The sequence below is a fragment of the Manis pentadactyla genome, chromosome 12 (assembly GCF_030020395.1).
Source record: "Manis pentadactyla isolate mManPen7 chromosome 12, mManPen7.hap1, whole genome shotgun sequence".
Classification (NCBI taxonomy): Eukaryota; Metazoa; Chordata; class Mammalia; order Pholidota; family Manidae; genus Manis; species Manis pentadactyla.
In genome coordinates, this window is record NC_080030.1 from 4,750,181 (window position 1) to 4,762,396 (window position 12,216).

Consider the following 12,216-nt stretch of genomic DNA (forward strand, 5'->3'; position numbering starts at 1 on the left):
ATGCAGCCGGCGCGCTGTTTTGAGCCCGAGAGACTGTAAAAAGCACGCAAGTGCAGCCCCCGGCACGGTCGTGCAGTACTGATTCGACAAAGGCCACACAGGCGTCCACACAGGGGTGGCGCTCCGTGGGACCCGGGGAGAGGTGCTTGCGCAACACTGAACGTGCGAGATGCCCGAGTGGGCGGCCCCCTTTGAAACGGTTCGTTACGAGTCGGTGCGCGCGGGCGGCGAGCGCCACCTGTTGGCGGCTCGGTGTAAGCGCCCTTGGCTTGGCGCAGCTGCGTGACCGGAGCCGCAGGCTCCCGGGAGGGCCACCCTCGGCGCGACACCTCTGACCGTTTGGGTAATTCCCTTGGGCGAGATTCGCAGGGGACCGGCTGGTCTTGCATTCCCCAAGCGGCCGACGGCCTGGTGTGCTCGGTGGGGCTCCCAGCACCCCCACTCCCGCTGCGGACTCGATGCTCCTGGGGGCTCAGAGGGAAACTGAGGAAGTGGGCTCCGTGTGGGGACACGAGACAGGGGGCAGGGGGGCTGCGCTGCTACAGGCCCGGGCACGGCCACCTCCCCGTCCCTGGAGCCAGTTCGGGGAAGCGGCCCCTGCGGCGTGCGCTGTGGGACCAGCACTTGGGCAGCACCCGGGCAGCAGCCCCATCTCAGCTTCGCGGCGCCCAGCACCCTGGGACTCCAGCCAAGCTCATGGGGCTTCCCCAGAGGCACCCACCCAGGGACCCCTCGTACTCTGCAGGGGCGGCCCGGGCCAGGTCTTGTGCCCCAGCCTGGCATGCCTGTTTCCCTTTTTGCTTCCCTTTGGCTTATATGCCACCTAGGAAGCCAGTCAGCCTGTTTCAGGTCACCTTGGGTGTTTCTGGGGAGGAGGGCACTGCTTGCGCCCCTCCTGCACCCTCTGGAAAGGCCCGTGGTCTGTGGGCCTGAGGGTGACAAGCCAGGATGGGAGGGCGCCCAGGAGCGGTGAGGGCAGGGCCGCACGGTCCTACCTGGGACCCAGAACCTGCGTGTGGCCTGGCCCGGCACAGTGGGGTGCCCTCCCTGGCTTTCCTGCCCACCCCTGGCCCACAGGCCCTCCAAAGGCCTCCACCGTGCCCCCACTGGCCATGGCATTTTGGGGACAGCAGTGGGGGCAGGAGGGCATTCCCGGGGACCCACCCTGCTTGCTGTGTCTCTAGGCACGTTCCTGCCCCTCTCTGGGAAACCTTGGCTTTCTCTACCAAACACAAGCAAAAGCTCCTTAGAGCCCAAGCTTCTGGACAGCGTCCCATCCCCTTCCAGACGCCCTCCCTTCCCTGCTGCCCAACTCCAATGTTCTGGGGCCAGGAGATGAGGGAGTTTGAACTCCCCATGAGTCTGGGGCTCCCCCGCTTGGCTCTGGACACCGGGCACCCAGAAGACGCTGGGGGCCTGCCAGGCCTTGCAGTGTGGTTCTGGACGGGCTGTGTGAGCGGACAGACCCCCCTTCTCCAGGCCCTAGCCCACCGACCCTGGACCCCAATAGCAGCAACTGGCCAGTGAGCTACAGTCAAATACGCTTTAATGGGGGGCGGCTGCCCGGCCCTGCCTGGGCCCGGCGGCCTGCCTGGCCTTGCCTCTGGGCCGCCCTCTCTTGGCAGAGGCGCCAGCCTTCCTCCTGCTGGGCAGCTCAGGCTGCAGAGCAGCGAGCGCGGTGCCGACAGACGGCAGCCCGGGGTGGGGCAGGGGCTCCTCCTCGAGGGCCTTGAAGTTGAAGAGGTCGTCCACGCTGGACACGGTGTCCAGGACCTCAGGCACGCTGTAGTCGAAGGACAGCAGCTTGTCGGGCAAGTGCAGCGAGCGGATGTCACTGGACGGGTCGGCCCCACCGCCACCGCTGCCGGGCAGGGCTGGCCCGGGGGCCTTGCTTGGCGTCCCCTCGCGCTCGGCACCACCCAGCAAGCAGTCGAAGAGCCTCATGACGTCCTCCAGTGGCACCTGCTCAGGCGGCAGGAAGGCCGTGGCTGCCTCCAGGCTCTGGGCCTCTCCCGCGGGCACCTCGGGCTCCCCGGGGCCCAGAGGGTCCAGCAGCCTCGGACTGGAGCAGCTGGCCTCTGGCTCCTGGATGGGGACAGCCGGGGGTTCGGGGGGCCCGTTCAACTGGCTGAGGCGGTTCTTGAGGCGGTCGTAGATGCCAGGGGACAGCTCAGCCTCGGCAGAGATGGTGGTGGCCAGCTGGGGCACCTTTATCTTCTTGGGCGGAGGGGGGCCCAGGCTTTCCGTAAACACAGGTGGGGGCGGCTCCACAAATGCTGGGGGACCCCCATCCCTCACAAAGCCCAGATCCTCTGGCCCGGGCTCCTCGGGTGGGAAGTAGGGCATGAGGTACTGGGGGCCCCCAGGCGCTGGCTGGTAGTGAGGGTACAGCTGGGGCAGCGGCGAGACCTTCAGATGGTGTTGGGGCTCGAGGAGGAGGGTGCTGGGAGAGGCAGGGCCCCCAGCCGGCCCCCCGCTGCCCACCACCACCAGCTCGTACAGAGATAACTGGCCGATGGTAGTGTCGACCCGCTTGATCTGGTAGACGCGGGGGTCAAAGATGCACCCACAGGGTGCCATCTGGAAACCTGCAGGCCAGGAAGTGGCACCCTGAGAGGCGGCGGCATGGGGGACAGTGCCCAAACTGTGGGGACTCATCGGGGGAACTGGGAACATGAGCCTGGTTTTGGGGTGCATTTAGGGGATAGGGCTGTAAGTCTTGGCCTCGGGGACCCACCACGGGGTCAGGGACCCCAGGAACAGCTATGGCAGTCAGTCTGGGAATGGGGGCACAGGCCTCACCCTTGGGCCCCCATTTAGGAAGAGGGACAACGGGCCCGGCTTTGCGGCCCATTTGGAGAAGGACACAGGCCTTGCTCTTGGGGCCCCATCTCGGAGTCTAGGGCCCTGGGCCTTGCTTGAGGGCCCTGTCTGGGGACCCGAAGTCAGGGTGGGAATCCTAGGGACCCAGCTGGCTTTGGGGGAGGGTCTGTCTGGGGAGACAAGACACAGGACTTGCCTTCAGGGCCCTGTTTAGGGACAGAGACCTTGGTCTGGGGGCCCCCCTGGGATGGGCACAGAGGCCCTGCCTTCGGGAGCTGCCTGGGAACAGGCACAGGAGGGCCAGATGGGCCCCGTTCACCGACCCACTCAAGTCCTCTTCGGGGATTTGGGGAAGGCCGGTACCTGCTGGAGAGCCCAGAAACCCTTCCTTCTCCAGCTTTGGGGAATGGTACAAGTTGGAGGAGCCTGTGGACGAGAGAAGCAGGCAGTGCTGAGGCAGGTGGGCGCAGCCCCCGTCTCCCGCCCCGGCAGGCCCCCCCGCCGGCCCCCAGCTTGTACCCAGAGACTCCATGCAGGCAGAAGCGGGCTGGCTGCCTGGGCCCTCGGCGCCGCCGCCCAGGCCCTGGAGGCCGAAGCCTCCTTGGGGAGCTGCGGGTGTGCAGAAGGGTTTGGGGGGCTGCATGGGGAGGCAGGCCAGGGAAGCACAGGCAGGAGTGCAGGAAGCCCACCCAGAGGACAGGCTGAGCCCTGCAGAGTACTGTTTAGTTACTCGGGGCAACAGGTTCCAGGCTGCGGGCCCACCCACTCGCAGGGTTCCGTAGGGGTGGGGGGCGCGAGACCGGGGCAGCCAGCGACGGGCCTCACACAGGGTGGGGCAGGTTCTGGGCCTAGTCCGCTGCCTTGTCTGCCAGCGATGCCTGCCTGATGGCTCCAAGGCCCTGCCTCCAGGCAGCCCACCCTGATCCATAGCCATGGAGGCCAAGGCTCCCCCCATGAGCCCCGGTGACCTGTGGTCCAGGCCTCTCTGGGCACCAGCAGCACTGGCACGGGGCTGGGCCAATGGGGGCAGCTGGGACTTTGGTGAACAAGAGAGAACAGGAAATGAGCTGTTGGGGACAGGGTCACCTGCTGTTGAGGGAAAAGTTCCAGTGGGGGGAAGGGGCATGCTCAGAATCACAGAAAAGCCTGGGTTTTAAAAGAATAAAATTTATTGTCTTCTCGAGCACCCGGGTTGCTGCTGGGCCCTCACACGCCCTGCGCCGGCTGCCACGGCTACTTGTACGCGTTGGCCTTATGCTTTGGCAGGAAGATGAAGTTGGGGGGTACGGGTCCCAGCAGCATCTCACTGTGAGGAGGGCGAGTTGGGGCACAGTCAGGCCTGGGCCCAGCACGCCCCACGGCCTTCAGGGCCCGGGCGCCCCCGCCCCCAGGGCTGAGGCTCCCCGGGCACCTGATGCGGATCCAGTCGGTGGCCGTCTGGCTGGCCATGAGCGTCTCCAGGTAGTCACGGCCCAGGTAGCAGGGCGGCCGCTCGTTGATCCTCTGCGGGAGCCGCTCCAGCAGCCCCACGGGCACGTACCTGCGGGCAGACGGGCGGGGGCAGGTTGGGCCGGCGTCCCCACGCACCCCGCCCGGACCATCCCCGCACGCGCCTGCACAGGAAGGAGAGCCACTCGAGGAGGAAGCGGCGCGTCTTCTCCACGCCCTGCGTGTCCGAGCCCCAGTGCTCCAGGCCGTAGTGCGTGAAGTCGCGCAGGATGTCCAGGCGCTCGGCCGACGAGATGTCCCAGTGCCGCTGCTCCTTGATCTCCGTGAACAGCCACGGCTTGAGCAGGGCGCCGCTGCGGGGCGGGCAGCAGTCAGTGCCCGCGTCCCCGAAACCGCCGGACCGCCCTCCCTGCTGCGCTCACGCAGCCGCCCAGCACGAGGGCTGCGGCCCTGGACCCAGAACAGCTGCAGACATTCCCAGCCCTTCTCCCCCGCAGCGCCGACCCAGGCATCTCTCTGTCCCCGTCCCGGCAGAGCCGCCCACGGGGACGAACAACCAGGCCGAGGCACCAGCTGCCGGGACAAAACTCCCACATGCCTGCACCCCCGCTGGGCTCGCCTACCGGGCAATCATGACCCCAGCGACTCCAGTCTGCATGGCGCGGTTGGCGTCCTCGTACGACAAGATGTCCCCGTTTCCTGAGGGGCAGAGGCTGGGGTGTCAGGGAGCCTCGCGTGGGCGGGAGCACCAGCTCTTGGGGACTGTTCGCCAGCCCTGGGTCCCCTGGTGGGGCTGGGGTTGGGGGGGCTGGGTCCCAGGTTGGGGGCGGGCCCGGGTGTGTGGCCTCCGATGGCAGGATGGGTGGGAAGGTCTGAGCTGAAGGGCAGGGGACCCACCGAACAGGGGCATGGGGCTGGCCGCCGTCACACACTGCTCGATGTACCGCCAGTCGGCCAGCTTGGTGTAGCGCTGCTCCCGGGAGCGGCCGTGGAGCTGGAGGGAGGGAGGCCGCACAGGGATGGAGGGAAGAAGGGAAGCCCGGGGGACGGAGGATCAGATACAGAGAGAGGGACCCCAGGGACCGAGGGAGACGGGCTGAGAGAGAGAGACACAGACAGACAGACAGACAGACAGACAAGAGACAGAAAAACAGATGGACACAGAGATGCAGGGAGAGCCAGAGACCGAGAGGGGGGAGCAGGGAGAGAGGCCGTCAGAGAGGGTCGCCAGGACACCAGGCCTGACTCCCACACGCCCCAAGACCCACCGTGACCAGGGCCGTGCCCCAGGCCCGGAGCTCGGGCAGCAGCCGGTGGGCCAGATTCACGCGCTCCTGGACGCCCGTGCGGATCTTCACCGTCAGCGGCACGTCCAGCACCTGTGGGGACGGTGCGCTGGGCAGGGCCTGGGGTCAGGCGCGGGAGGAGGCAGGCGGACCAGTCTCCGGGCCTACCTGGTTCATGCCGCGCACGATCTGCTGGAACTTGGTGGAGCGGTTCATGAGGGCGCAGCCCCCGCCCTGGGAGAGACAGGCGGCTGGGGTGAGAGGGGAGGGCCCACACCCCTCTATCCTCACTGCCCAGATAGGGAAACTGAGACCCAGAGGCCCAGGTGATGCAAGGGCGGGTGCCAGGCCACTACCTTCCTGTACACGAGGTCGATGGGGCACCCGACGTTGATGTCCACGAAGTCTACCTCGATGGTGCGGTTCAGGAGCTCGGCACACTTGGTCATGGTGTCAGGGAAGGCGCCTTCAAGCTGCGGCCGGTGGCGGAGCAGAGGTCAGGGGCCGGACCAGGCTGTCCCCTACTGGACGCTGCCCATGGGGGCTCTTGAACCATTGGCCTCGTCATCCCTGAACTTGCTCTGAAACTTGGCGGCTGAGAGCACCCCCGTCCTTCCCTCCTTCTCTCCCTCGGGGCAGCACCCACCTGGACCCCAAAGATGTCCTCACACGGGTGGCGTTTGAGCAGGGCCCACTCGGACGTCTGGCCCTGCAGCAGGTTGGTGCACACGGCCATCTCCCCACAAGTCACGTCAGCCCCAAAGCGCTTACAGATTCGCCGGAAGGGCAGGTTCCCACACTGGGGGCAGCAGGGGACACACACCCTTGTGGGGCGGGGCAGGCAGGGACACTGAACACCCACCCCGGTCCCAAGACCCACAGGCAGAGGAGACGCTGGTCACTATGAGGAGACGGTGCTGCCACCACCCGGCCTGGCCCACGGGAGTCCTACCGTCGTGAGGGGGGCCAGGTACAGTTTGCCGCTGACGTCCAGCTGGAGGGAGAGAAAACGCGCAGCGAGGCGTGACTGCCACCTCACTTCCAGGCCCTCTGGGGCCTCCCTTCCCCCGCACTGAGGGACGTGCCTTGCCCTGTCCCCCCGGCCCAGCAGCCCTTCTCCTCGGTCCTCTGCGAGGGTCAGTCGATCCTCCACGTTCTCCTCTGCTGGAGGGTTTCTACTCACCCATCGGAATCCCTGCTCCAACAGCCCCTCTGCCAGGAGGCCTCTCCCACTGCCTCCCTCTACCCCAGCCCTGTCTCTTTGGGGCTGGGAGGGTCTGTCCGGCAACTGTGCCCCCCAAGCCGCCGGCATCTTCGACAGGAAACCCAAGACCCATACCCGCTTCTTCTCACAGGGCCGCAGCCTCACCACGTCCTCATCGGTCAGGGGCCCACAGGTCTGCACAGAGGCGCTGGGAGGGGCGCCCGCGCCTGCCCCAAGGGAGGCCTGCTGGGCGGCACAGCCGTCCTGCCCTGGGGCACCCTCGCTCCCCACGGGCTCGGGGTCCGCAGCAGCAGGGGTGGAGCCCGGCAGCTGGCCTTTGCTCAGCTGGCGCAGGGCCCGCTCGGCGCGCTCAAAGTGGATCTTGCGCTTCCGCAGCTGCAGCTGCAGGGCCTTGTCCAGGCTGTTGCGGACCAGCGGGACCTGGACCGGCGGCTCCTGCACCAGGTTCTGGCCCTCGGGCCCCAGATGGGCGCCGGCGAAGCGGCAGGTAACGCCATAGGGGCACTTCCCGAAGGTCTCATAGAGCACACAGCGCGGGCCCAGGTCAGCCGGCTTGGTCTCCAGGTAGCAGCCCACATCATGCAGGAAGCGGCAGCGGTCGCCGAAGAAACACTTAGCGGCGGATTCCTGCAAGAAAGCAGCGGAGCGGTGGCGGGAGAGGAAAGGCCGAGGGAGCCCAGCGACCTGGGTGTGGCCGTCAGATTATTGCCCCTCTGGCTTTGTGTCCTGGGGCAGGTCAGCAGCCGCACTGAACCTCAGCTTCCTCATCTTGGAAACGAAACAATGATACATTCCAACATCCCGAGGACTGAGGTGGGGACACAGAGGCTCAGACTGAGGGCCCACGGACTTTAGAGCACCAAAGACACTCACCTGGACCAGGGATGGGCAGAGCCTGTTCTTCTCCCAGTGGGTGGGCTTCAGGTGGGCTCGGCCCCTGTTCTGGCCCCGGGCCCTCTTCTGAACCTGCGGCTGCTCCTGTGGCCCGGCCGCCTCCCCTGACTGCCTGTCCTCCTCATGCCCATCCTCCAGTCGGATCCTCTTGGCCTCGGGCTCAGACAGGTCATTGCCACCAAGGTTTCCTGCCTCGGTTTCCTGGCTGGGCGTCTGCCCTTTGGCTTCCAGAAAGTCATGGAATTGCTTCTTGGTGGTGCGGAATCTGCCAGCAGGGAGGCAGGGTAAAGGAGCAGGGCTTGCCGAGGGGGTCCCTCTCCTGAGCTCAGACTCAATGAACGCTGGACAAAGGGACAGATAACACATGCCCCCTCTTACATGCTTCTCCTGAAGGGGAGCTCACTACTTGGATCCGGCCAGCTGCCAGCCCGGGCGCATGTCAAGGCCACAGAGAAGGTCTAGTTTGTCCATGGGTCTCCACGCCCCAGAGTACTGAGCCAAGCTACAGGCATCAGGCCCGTTCACGTACAGTAAAACTACACGTACCAGCATGCCTTGCAACGGGGTGGTGGAAGGGCTCCCAAGCCGTCACACTTCCCGGCAGTCCTTTCAGCACTACCAGCCCCAGCATGCCTCGTGGTACTCGCCTGAGACAGGAGTACCTAGCCTGTTCCTGACGCTAGCCCTCGGAGCACATGCGCTATTCCTGCCGTATTCTGGGACTACAGTCCCAGCACGCACTGTGGTCTACGCCTCGAACACAGCCCACCCCAGCATGCACCGCGGCATACTTTGCGCGTGTGACAGCCACCACGTGCACGGTTTCAGCTACCGCCGCTGATTCGGCGGGCGGACGAAGGATCCAAAAAGAAAAGCCCGCGAACTTCTAGGCCTGGGCCGCTGCCCCATCACCCAGCATGCACATCTTGGGCCGCACTAGGGGTGCTGGGAAAGCCCCGAGAGGTTCTCTCGGTCTCGGCGACTCACTGCGGTTTAATGGGCGCCACACCCCGTTCTGGCGCGCCGGCTCCTGAGTCACCACCGCCACCGCTCTCTACCGAGGCTTCCGCTGCTCCCTCTGCCATCGCCCCCCACACCGCAAGCCCCCTTCGGAGTGTGGCGGGAAGGCCTTCTAGGTACCGCGTGTGTCCTCCCCGTTCATGCTGGGCAAGTGCGCATGTCTGGGCCGCTCCAAGTGTCGCCATTGCACTTGCGTCGATGTAACGGGGCGGAACTTGTGCGGGGGCGGAGCCTCAGGTCCTAAGTAATGATCTCTTTGTGGGGACCGGAAATATTCAATGATCCTGCCAGGGCTTGCAAACTGCATTGTCGCGCTCCACAGGCGGCCCACAGAAGTGTTTTGTTATCCTGCTACGGTTTTAAAAGAAAATTAAATTTCTCTACGTTGATGCGGATGTTCATTCAGAAAATAATTTGTTGAGCTCCCGTGTGCTAGATCACGAAGATACAGCAGTGAACAGAACAGGCAATCCCTGCACTTGAGGGCGCACAGCGCAGCGCAGTGGGGGTGGGGGACGTGCGGCGTGCCTTCCATCTCTGGCCTTGGCTGCCCTCTATAGGGCCATCTTGGCATAAAACGGTGGAACCGGACTGGAAAACAGAAACCACCTCAGGCCTTGGGAAACTTCCTGCCTGGCCGCTTGCCCACCTCTGGGGACGGAAGCTCACTCGTCCCTCCAGAGATACCCGTGTCTTGCCCTCTAAAGTTCTACTAGTAGGAAAACTTTCCTAGCGTCACACAGGCCCCACCCAGGCCAGTCTGGGGAGACAGTTGAACAGGTGGGGAAACAGGCCCGCAGAAGCCTACCTCGGGGACGTGCTCGCCTCTCTCTGGGCCTCAGTTTCCACAGAAAGCCATCCAAGGACTAACTGTCCTGCTCTGGGGTGGCCTGTCCTCTGTGCCAGGCAACCCAGGAAGGCTTACTGCGTGGGCGGAGGCGGGGTTGTGGACTGGCCACTGATAGCCATGATACTAATACTAATGCAGTAATATTATTATTTATTATCCTATTGCTATGGTACAATGTTAAACGTTTGCCAGTAGCTAAACAATTACTGAGCGCTCCTGTGTGCCAGCCCCCATTCTAAGCCCTATTCGTGCCTTCACCCACCTGTTCCTCTCTCTCACCACGTGTGGAGGAAACAGGCATTCATCCCAACTCCACCCGAATCCAGGGTTGCGGAAGTCCCTGCCCCGGGGACTAACTCCACTGTCCTGATCCAGAGACCAGGGCAGCAGCCTCGCCTCCCGTCCCTCCCCCCACTGCGGGTCGGGTCCCCACGTCCTCACCCACTTTTCCTCCAGTCTCTTCAGGTCACGCCCCCTCCCATCACCCCCCACCTTCCAGGCCTCAATCTCCCGTCCTGCCCCCAACAACCGAGCCTCCCACAGCCCTTCCTAAAACACAAGTACGACAGGGTCCTCCCCTGCTCCCAATCTTCCCATGGCTCCCTACTGCCGCAGCCATGTACCACAGCCCCCAAATTCTTGCATGACCCAGTCCCTGCTGCCTTCCTCAGCTTCATCCTTCATCACCTCCCCACACCCTAAATTCAGCACCAAGTTCGTTCCAGACCTCCCATGTGCCAGTCTTAACCTCCTAGTCTTTGCATATGCTGTTCCCTCTTCCAGAAATCCCATTCCCTGCTCCGGGTCAACTTGCTCATTCCATTCACCCATCAGTTCTCAACCCCTCCTCTTCTAGAAGTTACTCCGGCCGCTGCTCAGGGTGGGTCCAGTGTCCCTTCAGGTTCTGCAGCACCTGAGTGTCCCCTTGGGAGTCCAGAATTGCCTCAGTCAGTCTGTGTCCCCAGCACTGAGCCTGGCACACAGTAGGTGCTCAATCAACACTTGCTGAGTGAATGCACCTTATTATGGCTGGGGGAGCTGAGGCACAGAGGGGGCAGGGCTTGGTGTCGGGGGTCCCACCTTCACTGAGGCTATGGCAGAGGGCTGAAGACGTCCCAAGTATCACCCCGGAGAGTGTGGGGACATTGAGGAAGATGTCCCCCCAACCCTGGACCAGGTCCGAGTCACCTTCTGAAAGCCTGACCTCAACTCATCTGAGGAGGGAAGGAGGCAGGTGGCACTGGGGCCCCTGAGGAGGGGGGAGACCCCCAGGTAGGCAGTGGGGACACTGCCCCCCTGCAAAGTCACTAGCTCGCTCTCTGCCTGTCTCTCTTCCTCTTCCTGTTTTTGTCTCAAAAAATGTTTTTTTGCTCTGTCAATATTTCTTTCTCTGGGTCCCTCTGTCCCTCTCATGTCTTTCTCTCCGCATCTCGTCCCCGCCATGTTCCTCCGCCCCGCTTTCCCCGTCCGTGTCTCCGTCTCCTCCTCTGGGTCTCTGTCCCCCCAGGCCTCCGTCTCCCCCTGCCCTCTCCCTGTCCCTCATCCCTGTCCGCCAGGCCGCGTGAGGTGGCTGCAGTGGGGCAGGTGTGGCCCAGGCTCAGTGCCCGTTGCTGCTGGGCAGCCCCGGATTTGTGGCTGCACCTCCTTTATCTGGGGCTGCAGCTGCCCCTTATCTTCTGGCTGCGGGACACGAGACAGGGATTAGGGCAGCTCGGGCCAAGGACGCGAGACAACAGGCGCGGCATGCGGGTAGCAAGAGCGGGCTGCCGGGAGTCCACAAACCTCGGCAGCTGGGGCTGCTCTGCGTGTGTGTGCCAGTGTGTACACATCTGTGGCTTGTGCATGCGTGCGTGCGTGCGTGTGTACACATTAGCAGCTGTGCCTGTTGCATGTGTGTGACTTGGGGGTGTGTCTGTGTGCAAAAGTGTGTGCCTATTGAGTCTGTGTGTGTGACTGTGTCTTCACATTTGTGGCCTGTGTGTCGGTGCCTCTGCAAGTCCCAGTCCCGCCCCGCAGGCGGCTGCCCAACCGCAGCCTGACCCTTGCCCGGCTCCCTCAGGCCAGCCTGATGGCTTTCCCACCTTGCTGACCTGGGCCCCCAAGGACAGGGCCCTTGACCTGTAACCTGCAGCTGCAGATGGCCCTGTGGGGACGGCCACTGGCCCTGCTTTTCCCATCCTGCCTGGAACCCGCCAGCTCCTTTCTGCCGCCCACAGGCCTCGAGGGCCCCATCCGGGCCAGGGCAGGCCAGCTCCTCCTCTGGCCCCCCAGGGGTGTGTCCAGCTGTGTCCCTGTCAAGTGTAAGGCCTTTCTCCACTCGCAGCATTGTCCAAGTCAGAGCAAACATCACTGTCAAATCCAGAGCCCTGGAGCCTAGCTCTGGGGAGCCCCTTGGTGGTCACCGGCCATCCTGAGCTGTCCCCGTGACCCTGGGTGAGCCCTTTATTCTCCATGGGAGAAGGACACTATTCTCTGCGGAGGGTCTGCACTGGGCACACAACAAACACGGGAACAGTTTCACAGATGGGGAACCTGAGGCCCCAGAGCTCAGTCACAGGCCCGTTGGGGGCGGGGCAAGCCCCAGTGCCTCGGGATGGCTGATGCTCCAGCTGGGAGCAGCTGAAGGGACAGCGGGCTCCGGGCCACCTCCACCCCTTCACCCCTGTGGG

General features: G+C 64.3%; 2 protein-coding genes across 5 annotated transcripts; both read right to left on the reverse strand.

Annotated features, from left to right (window-relative positions):
* Positions 1–1,529: 1,529 nt before the first annotated feature.
* On the reverse strand, positions 1,530–3,687 carry LOC118917677 (proline-rich protein 22-like). The gene is made up of 3 exons (XM_057489739.1): positions 3,343–3,687; positions 3,187–3,249; positions 1,530–2,588 (listed from the first exon to the last, which is right to left on the reverse strand). The coding sequence occupies exons 1-3, from the start codon at positions 3,464–3,466 to the stop codon at positions 1,546–1,548; spliced, it is 1,230 nt and encodes a 409-aa protein (XP_057345722.1). The 5' UTR covers positions 3,467–3,687; the 3' UTR covers positions 1,530–1,545.
* A 203-nt stretch (positions 3,688–3,890) lies between these two features.
* Positions 3,891–8,903, reverse strand: LOC118917692 (tRNA-dihydrouridine(47) synthase [NAD(P)(+)]-like). Of its 4 annotated transcripts, none has more exons than XR_005026880.2 (13): positions 8,665–8,898; positions 7,657–7,942; positions 6,898–7,410; positions 6,511–6,552; positions 6,205–6,357; positions 5,915–6,031; positions 5,727–5,792; positions 5,541–5,651; positions 5,170–5,266; positions 4,896–5,065; positions 4,437–4,625; positions 4,235–4,363; positions 3,975–4,129 (listed from the first exon to the last, which is right to left on the reverse strand). XR_005026880.2 is itself a non-coding variant. In XM_036895763.2 (13 exons), exons 1-13 carry the CDS (start codon positions 8,880–8,882, stop codon positions 4,057–4,059), a joined length of 2,070 nt encoding a protein of 689 aa, XP_036751658.2. In that variant the 5' UTR covers positions 8,883–8,887; the 3' UTR covers positions 3,975–4,056. The 4 variants fall into 4 exon arrangements, 3 of the variants coding, with proteins under 3 accessions (XP_036751656.2, XP_057345721.1, XP_036751658.2); XM_036895763.2 differs by having other exon boundaries at positions 4,896–4,971; positions 8,665–8,887; XM_036895761.2 differs by having other exon boundaries at positions 3,891–4,129; positions 4,235–4,625; positions 8,665–8,895.
* Between the last annotated feature and the right edge of the window lie 3,313 nt (positions 8,904–12,216).